The 9101-nt window shown below is 40.6% G+C and overlaps 1 protein-coding gene across 3 annotated transcripts; it reads left to right on the top strand.

The window, feature by feature from the left end:
• Positions 1-9101, top strand: LOC125068613 (RAC serine/threonine-protein kinase). Of its 3 annotated transcripts, none has more exons than XM_047677837.1 (6): positions 1-564; positions 5056-5103; positions 5149-5218; positions 6982-7179; positions 7457-8236; positions 8320-9101. In XM_047677837.1, the coding sequence occupies exons 1-6, from the start codon at positions 275-277 to the stop codon at positions 8392-8394; spliced, it is 1461 nt and encodes a 486-aa protein (XP_047533793.1). In that variant the 5' UTR covers positions 1-274; the 3' UTR covers positions 8395-9101. The 3 variants fall into 3 exon arrangements, with proteins under 3 accessions (XP_047533793.1, XP_047533792.1, XP_047533794.1); XM_047677838.1 differs by having other exon boundaries at positions 454-564; positions 5056-5067; positions 5150-5218; XM_047677836.1 differs by having other exon boundaries at positions 5056-5218.

Consider the following 9101-nt stretch of genomic DNA (forward strand, 5'->3'; position numbering starts at 1 on the left):
TGTATTAAGTACCACTTCTATATTTTATCACATCACAACCGCGAGGCTACGTTGCTAATTCGTGTCGTTTTCAATACTAAAAACATTATAATCAGAGTTTTAACTCATCTGCAAAGCAAAAAATGTTCAGTATATATATTCGTAGTGCAATCCAGCGTAGGTGAATAACGCGCGTGGTGTACCTGAAGATAAACGTGGTAGGAGTGTGGTGGTCGGTGGCGATTTGTTATCAAACAGCTCGCCAGAGCAAGGGCTGGCGGAGGGGCGGCTGGCGATGGCGGAAGCGGCGCCCGGATCCATCGTGAAGGAGGGCTGGCTGCTGAAGCGCGGCGAGCACATTCGCAACTGGCGTGACCGTTACTTCATCCTTTTTGACAATGGCGACCTGGTTGGCTTCAAAGCAAAGCCGGAACGCAACTATCGCGATCCGCTTAATAAGTTTACTGTCCGCGATTGCCAGATAATGGCAGTAGACAAACCGCGCCCGTATGTCTTCACTATTCGAGGTCTCCAGTGGACCACAGTCATCGAAAGAAACTTCGCCGTTGCCACAGAGGAAGAACGGTCAGTAAGAGTTGCTAGTTTATTATGTTCTATAGCTGATATTGTTTACACCATGCCTAGTGTTTATACAAATGATACTTAAGGTTCAATGTAAAGATTGAGTTACAATATAAAACAGTATATTAAATTTATTATTTAATTATTAATAGAACAGGAAAAATATTAGTTGTATGAATAAAACATAAGGAAAAAATCTACTTTAAGCTCAATTGTAAAGTATGTATAAAAGAACAAAAACAACATTTTGCACTAACAGTAAAGATGAGCAGAGCTTAATCCAAAAATGATTATTTAGTATTTGTATTACATAAAATTGAAATGATGTACAAAGCTATATAAAATAACATGTATCTTCCGGTTGTAAGCTTGGCCTATGACAGAAGCACATTGAGAGTCCAAAGTCCACTGGTTTGTTTATTTACATTGAACATGTACACTCATTACCCTGACTCAGCAACCTCTTTTGAGAAGTTGCAGTAGTCTCATGTTCTCCTGTGGATTGTTTGTTTGATATTTATAATGAAATGTTTATTTAAGACAGCAAAATTTTACTTTTTTATGCCTATCACATACTATTATAATTCAACTAATAGTTACCTTAATTTAAGTTCTTCTATAAATATAATAAAATTAGAGTGTCTGCTTGTAATATCAAAATAACTGCTCTATACTAAATGCATATCTATGTTACATATATCCAAATATATTTTTTACAATTTTTGTCTGTCTGTTTGTTCCGGCTAATCTCTGGAATCAATTTTGATGGGACTTTAACTAGCAGATAGCTTAATAAGGAGTAACTTAGGTTACTTTTATTTTAGAATTAATAATAAATATATAAAATAATAATACAGTCACAATGCAGTACCGCACCGCAGTCGCGCCGCCGTCATGTCGCCGGGACGTCGGTTCCTCCCACCAGCGTTTTTATATAAAAAAAACTGCCTAATACATATTTTATAAGTTATAATAATATCTGCTAACTGAACAATAACGTTTTGGTTAAATTCAAACATGCACAAAGTCACGGGCACAGCTAGTATTCTAATAAAACTCCATTTATTGCAATTTGTTGTTCAATAATATTGGTATGCAATTTCGTGTTTATAATATTTTTTTTTTTTAAATAAATAATGCCTCTTATATTATGGGCAAATATTTGAGTCTAGAATAAAGGTGAAATAAAAGACCAACGATACTGAGTAACTAGCTCACTCGCTTTTAATGTTATACTTTGCTGTCCTGTTCTTTAAATAAAAGTTAATTCTGTGATAGTAGAATCTCAAATCACAACAGTGACACATGTGTTATTGTGTGCACATACTATCTTATGTCATTTAGTGCTATTGTTTTTATTTGTAATGTGCACAAAGATTGAAATGATAAACACAACATGATATGACATTATATATATGTCAATCTCACTCGGTGGATTTTTTTTATAATTTTAATTACAACTTATCAAAGAATGTTATTGAACATAAACACTTTCCTACATACATACAATTTAACATTTTTAAATAAATATTTTTCAAAATGTTTTAATTAAATTAAAATATTGAATTCATTAATTGTTTGTGGTAATAATATATATATTTAAATATGCAAAATAATGATAATTACCTAAAAAACACTCAATGAATTGATTTCACTAGTAACAAGACGTCTGTTTACTTTTTTTTATTTTAATTCGAAAATGGTGCTAGTTTTATGGCAACAATCCATGCATTTCTGTTTTTTTTTATGAGAATTTTAATCCATCTATGTAAATAAAACAATTAAGTTTATACAAATATTAGTAAGTAGATGGAATCTGCCCAGGTTGTCCTCCAATAAAGCTTCCAAGCCCTTCAGTGAGACAACATTGCACTCTAGTGAAGAGACCATATATAAGACATCTTACAAGTGATGATAGCCACAGCTTACATTGTGTTTCATTGAAAACAATATATGACTCTATCCTTCTTTGAAGTAAACAACTTATTCACTTACTTTCATAAATAGTCATTGCATAATCCATAACAATAATTATTTTAACTTTCTTAGTTTTGCTTGTTTATTACAGATAATTGACCACAGGCCTTGAAGGATTGTGTCAGGTTTAGGATTTCAAATGTTAATTAATTGATTGATTGGATACATATCAGAAATACATCTCACTTTGTCTTTGTTTCCAATTTATTAGTTCGGCTGTACTTTTACAGTACACTATGTAGGTCAAGTGTCAAGTGTGTAATATACTGCTGTAGGGGTGAAATTAAACTAAGTGTTGGACTAGGTATTCAAATAAAATGTATAGCCTCTTCCAATATTCAATAAATAGCTCTAGGACATCATTATGCGAAAAATTAAAAGAAATAGTTGCATTAACAGCTGCTTCACAATATATTTATGATAATATAATGTTTATACAAAAGAATATACAAAAGTATTCCATAAAAGCTGATATACATACTCTTAATACAAGAAATAAGAATAAACTTGTAACCCCTACTTTCCATTTGCATATGGTACAGAGAACATTTTTGGGCAATGGTATATGCATATATAATAAGATACCGTGAAATGTAACCAATTTACCATTTACAAAATTTAAAAATTTTATTAAGACTAAAATTAATAAATAAATCTTATTATTTATTAAAAGAGTACATTTTAGAAAAAAAACGCCTGGACTTAGGCTCGGGTGGTAGTATTTTAATATAGACGATTCAAAAACGCTTCATTGTAAAGTTTACTTGAATAAAATTGATTTGATTTGATTTAGTTTTAATTTGAGTTTTCAGCAGAACATTTGTTTTAATTAAAGTCAGTGACTTAATTCTGCAGAATAGGAATAGGCAGACTGGCGAATTGATCACCTGAAATAGCCACCTGATACATGGTCGTCACCATGCATCAGGTGGAAATATGTTAATTAAGATTTTATGTCGTTTATGCCTGTAGTTACACTGACTGAAGTACTCCTCAAACCGGAACACAAAACCTACCTAAGCCTATACAAGCCCGTATACACAAAGCCCTGCCATGAAGTATATTTTGATGCTATATAAATTAGAAACATAATTAGTTTCATTATTTAATCAATTTTATCGGGATCAACCGTTCCATGGTCCGTCATGAACGGTGTACACTTGGCGCTGTTTATTGATCATTCAGCTTCAGATCTCATTTAAATAACTTTAAGCGAAAAGAAAATTTGGATACCTGAATAAGAACTAATGGTCTAGAGAACTCTGACTAGCTAGATTATCCGGCTGCAAATATTAGGGATCGTTTTTTAGCAGACATAAAAAAGGACATTATAAATTCGGACAAATTATCTCATCGAATACGTACATCAATGTGTATTACTATAAGTTTTTAAAAGGAGGGCGAAAGAGATAGGGGCTAAACATACAAAATAAATTTGCTGGTTTACTATGACATGGTACGTAAGCAGTTTGCTTTAGTGACGTCAGCGCCCAGGTTAAATTTTGTCTTATTGTATGTTACGATGTTTTTTGTTTGGACATAATTGTATAAGGGTCTTGATAGAAGCCAGTGGAGCTGGCATTTCGGCAAAGCTTTAGAAACAAGCGGATCATCTGTGAAACTCGAAGCGGATCATCAGTGAAAATCAGTGAAATCAGTTAGAAGCCGAGTTAGTTGCGGCTGTCAAAACTTGTTTTACATGCTGGAGATTTTATTAGCTACGTTTTATGCCGCTCACAGTTACAGATTATGCTAAAAGAAATAACGAAAGAAACTATGGCGCGTCAGTTTCTCGTCCTTCACTCGGTATCCTTGTATTTATTTTCTCGCAACAATGTTTTGTTGTTAGGATTTTGTAAAAAAAATCTGCCTGTGTTTTAAATCAAAATCGTATTGTTTATGAATGACGCGCCACATTTTCGATTACATCTTTAATTGCCTATCATTTGAAACCTTAAAAATACGTTCACAATTGCTAATTATCTTCTCTTGAATTTTCAATTCGCCGCAAAATACGTTTGCCAATTTAATTGAGTCGTGAAAGCACTGTATGCTCTCGACTCTTAGAAAATCATAGTCTATATATAAATAATAATATTCGTGAGTCTGCAAATGATCCAGTAATTATGACATTGCCGCGATATAGTGGTTTGAAGTTTTTAAGACCGGTATAAAACACTTTTACTGTTGAGTAATTTCCAAAATAAAATTATATTATTATAAATAATTTATTCTTTTATATTATATATCTGTTTTAGAAGAATACTCCACATATATAGACTCACTGGGCCTCTGCGTCGCATGGCAAATTAATTCTACCTCTGTGTTCTATGTTTTTTCATCTTCAAAATGGCTGGTTTATACATTAGCCAAAAACACTGTATGTATGCTGTAGATGAAAAAATACAACTCGGAAATGTCGAGTGGCATCCGATTCGGTCATGACAAAATTTAGAAGAGTTCCTAGTATGTTCGTCAATTAAAAACTACAAAAGGTATGTGCGCTGTTCGTTTCAGGGAGGAGTGGGTGGCCGCTATCCGGTTCGTGTCGTCGCAGCTGAGCGGCGGCGCGGGCGCGCCGGGCGCGGCGGCGCTCGCTGCGCCCGCGCCCGGCGCGCTCGACACGGACGACCAGGACATCGCGCAGCTCGGGACCAGCTTCCGCGACCCGCGCCGTATTGTGAGAGCCGTCACTTATGCTATCTCTCCTTAGGATTATACTTTCAACTGCCTGACGACTGAGGCGGTAGTGTCGTGGAGAGTTAATTCTGGTCGTTGTTACGAGTTATGTTTCGCAACGAGTCGCCGGGCGCTCATCTGTTTGTTTACGTCGAGTGATCAGCGCGGAAAGCGGGTCACAAGTCAATTCGACTGCCTAATTAGCATATTTGTGTTCGAACGTGCTAACAAAACAAACATCGATCACTTATGTATTTAAAACGTTAATTATATGTATTTTAACGTATTTTTTCAAGTAAAAGTTATCCTGACTTTCGGTTATAAATAATCATGAATCCAGTACGAAAAGTTTAATAGTCAATGTTCAAAATCAAATATTTTATGTATTTGTATACGAATAATAGTATGTTAATATTATAATTGAACACGTATAATATAAATAAATATTTCGTGTGCGAATATAAACGTCACTGTCGTGGTCTGAATAATGAATGTGATGTCATCTCGCTGATGAGATTGTTGCGCTATTTAACAAAAACTACAAAAGTCGTTGGTACGTTTTTAAATTTATGAAGGTTTTATGACGTAACACGACTATAAACCTGCTTTCAGTAAACAAACAAAATTTGAGTTGTAAAAACGTCGTTTTCGCATTGAGTGTCGCTAACTACATGCTTTTGTTAAGATGAGAGCTGTGAACCACGCACGTACTGTGTGTAATAAATCGACCTCCAGCGGGACCGCGGCTTTGTGAGTTCGTTACTGCAACGAATGGAGATTAGCAATAAGAAATCAGTGCATGGTTTCTTGTATACGGCCGCCAGCGGCTCGCGCGCCGTGTTCCCGGCTGATATTGTAAATAAATAGTAACCAAACCAAAGATCGATTATCATATGTACGAATGAGTAAAATAATAAGACGCTGACCGTCACACCACATTTAGTAAAGTCGTAGCCCGTTGTCGTGACCTCCCCGCCCATTGCTGGGCGAAATCCTCTTCTATGGAAAATAATTTTGCAATGCAGATTGGTGGGTTGCAAACATGCGGTAGAATTTCATTCGACTAGTGAAAGTTTCCTCACGATGTTTTTATTCACCGCCAAGGATGAGATAAATAATAATTCAACAAATGAAGCTCAAGAAAGGTCAGTGGTGTTTACGCTTATTCGCCGGTTTGCGTCATTGATGACGTTCGTCGGGGAACCTCGACGAACCTCGACTGTGAAGTCACAGGGTCGTCAGGGTAGGAGCAGAGCGGTACGCCCAAACTTCTACCAATTTCACACACGGTTTGAATTGCATGTGTAATACGAATCGAATCTGGATACTTATACCACTGGATAAGTTTGCTTATAAAGAAAGGAAGAATATCACGAAATCATTTCGAATATAGTTCCGTCGTCGTGTTATTGAAACAATTCGAGTTCACGGAGGCTAAGGACACATCGTGCTATTGGGTATCAGGAAAACGGCAAGCATGAGTCAGGTTCCGAGAAGTTTACGACAAACAACGCGACGCCGCGGTGACGTCACCGGCGGCGTCGGCGCGCTCTGACGCACACTGTTGTGATACATTTAACGCTAGGTGTCTCGTGCTTTTTAAAATTTCAACCGAAGTAAAGACCACGATAGTGTCGATAGGTGAGATAGTAATGTTTGCGACGACATTACTTTATTTCAGCTGACATTAAAATATTTTGAGTAGGTCCAGGTGTGGGTATAGGTGGCGTAAATAATCGAATAAAACGTTACTCGAATTTGCAGACCCTGGAAAAGTTTGAGTTCGTAAAGGTCCTCGGCAAGGGCACTTTTGGCAAGGTGGTGCTCAGTCGAGAGAAGGGCACGGGTAAGCTGTACGCCATGAAGATTCTCAAGAAGAACCTGATCATACAGAAGGACGAGGTTGCGCACACCATCACCGAGAACCACGTGCTCAAAAAGACAAAGCATCCTTTCCTCACGGTATCCGCTAATTTTTTCTCTACTTATTGTGAATGGTCACTCACCTCATAAAGGAATTTAATATTTATAATTCGTGTCATTAAAAATGTATAAATATTAAGTCAAATATCAGTAGCGAATTATTTAATTATTAATTAACAATGTTCAACTGTGGCAAGTGGCACATAATTATATCAATGGAAGCTGTCTAGTACTGAATGGTCTATGTTTTGGCCCGTCGAACCGGATCACACAGAGACCCCCCTGGGCCCCACAGTAACGGGGTTGTGTCGCGCAGGCTCTGCGCTACTCGTTCCAGACGGCGGACCGCGTGTGCTTCGTGATGGAGTACGCCAACGGCGGGGAGCTGTTCTTCCACCTGTCCCGCGTGCGCTCCTTCACGGAGGAGCGCACGCGCTTCTACGGCGCGGAGATCGTGTCCGCGCTGGGCTACCTGCACTCCGAGGGCATCATCTACCGCGACCTCAAGCTCGAGAACCTGCTGCTCGACAAGGACGGCCACATCAAGATCGCGGACTTCGGGCTCTGCAAGGTGAACATAACGTACGGGCGCACCACCAAGACGTTCTGCGGCACGCCCGAGTACCTGGCGCCCGAGGTGCTCGAGGACACGGACTACGGGCCGGCCGTGGACTGGTGGGGCACGGGCGTGGTGCTGTACGAGATGGTGTGCGGGCGCCTGCCCTTCTACAACCGCGACCACGACGTGCTGTTCTCGCTCATCCTGGAGGAGGAGGTGCGCTTCCCGCGCGCGCTGTCGGCGCCGTGCCGCGCGCTGCTGGCGGCGCTGCTGTGCAAGGAGCCCGCGCGCCGCCTGGGCGCCGGGCCCGACGACGCGCACGAGATCCAGACGCACCCCTTCTTCGCCGCCATCAACTGGGCCGACCTGGTGGCCAAGAAGATCCCGCCGCCCTTCAAGCCGCAGGTGGACTCCGACACCGACACGCGCTACTTCGACTCCGAGTTCACCGGCGAGTCCGTCGAGCTCACGCCGCCCGACGGCGACTCGGGCCTCGCGCGCATTCAGGAGGAGCAGTTCCCGCAATTCTCGTACCAGGTGCGTGTCCGACCAGACCGAGACAGCCCCCCCCCCCCCCCCGTCCCTTGCCGGCCGCACTCACCGCTCCGTCTCGTCCGCAGGACATCTGCTCGTCGGCGCACTCGGCGTTGTCGCACCTGTCGCAGCACTCCGCCGTGGCCGACCGACGCCACTAGCGCCGACTCGCCGACACCTGCAGACTCGCCGACACTCGCCGCCGCCACTCGCCGAGCGCGGTGGGACGCTCGACGGCCGACATTACGTTTCTATAGTTAAACATTCGCTCGACGACTTCCCTCAGCAACTCGTCGTTCGAGGAAGGAAGTCTGCGAGCGAGTGTCCCGCGAACTTCGAAGTTCCGACGCACTAGCCGACTGTACCGGAGCCAGCATTTACTATCCGTGTGTTCATTTACGCAGTTTTAACGACTTTAGTTTTGAATGCGTTCGCGAAGTGATATTTATAATGTAAGGTGAAATGAAGTATGATTATAGTCGAGTGATCACGCCCGCGAACCCGTACGCGACCCTCGCTCGTCGCGTCTGTACATATAAGAGGGGAGCGTAACGCGTCGTGGAATTAATTTAGCCGATTATAGATTTAGCGGGTAATTTTAATTATTTTTTTGTAAATAGAAAACGAAATATCTCCGCGCATGCTTCGAACTATATGTAACGTTCATCTGAACCGAAACTGTCCGTTTTCGCTCCCGACCATATGAATAATTTTATTTTCGGTGAGAAAGCATACAAGTAACTAACTGATTGAAATGTTTAACTCACGCCAGACGGCGCGGCGGGCGGCTCGCTCGACTCGCCTCCGCCCGCGGTGCTCCCCGCGTATATTATATTTTCTTTTGTATATATTAAAGTTAGGATTTAAA

The sequence above is a fragment of the Vanessa atalanta genome, chromosome 14, assembly GCF_905147765.1.
Source record: "Vanessa atalanta chromosome 14, ilVanAtal1.2, whole genome shotgun sequence".
Taxonomy (NCBI): domain Eukaryota; kingdom Metazoa; phylum Arthropoda; class Insecta; order Lepidoptera; family Nymphalidae; genus Vanessa; species Vanessa atalanta.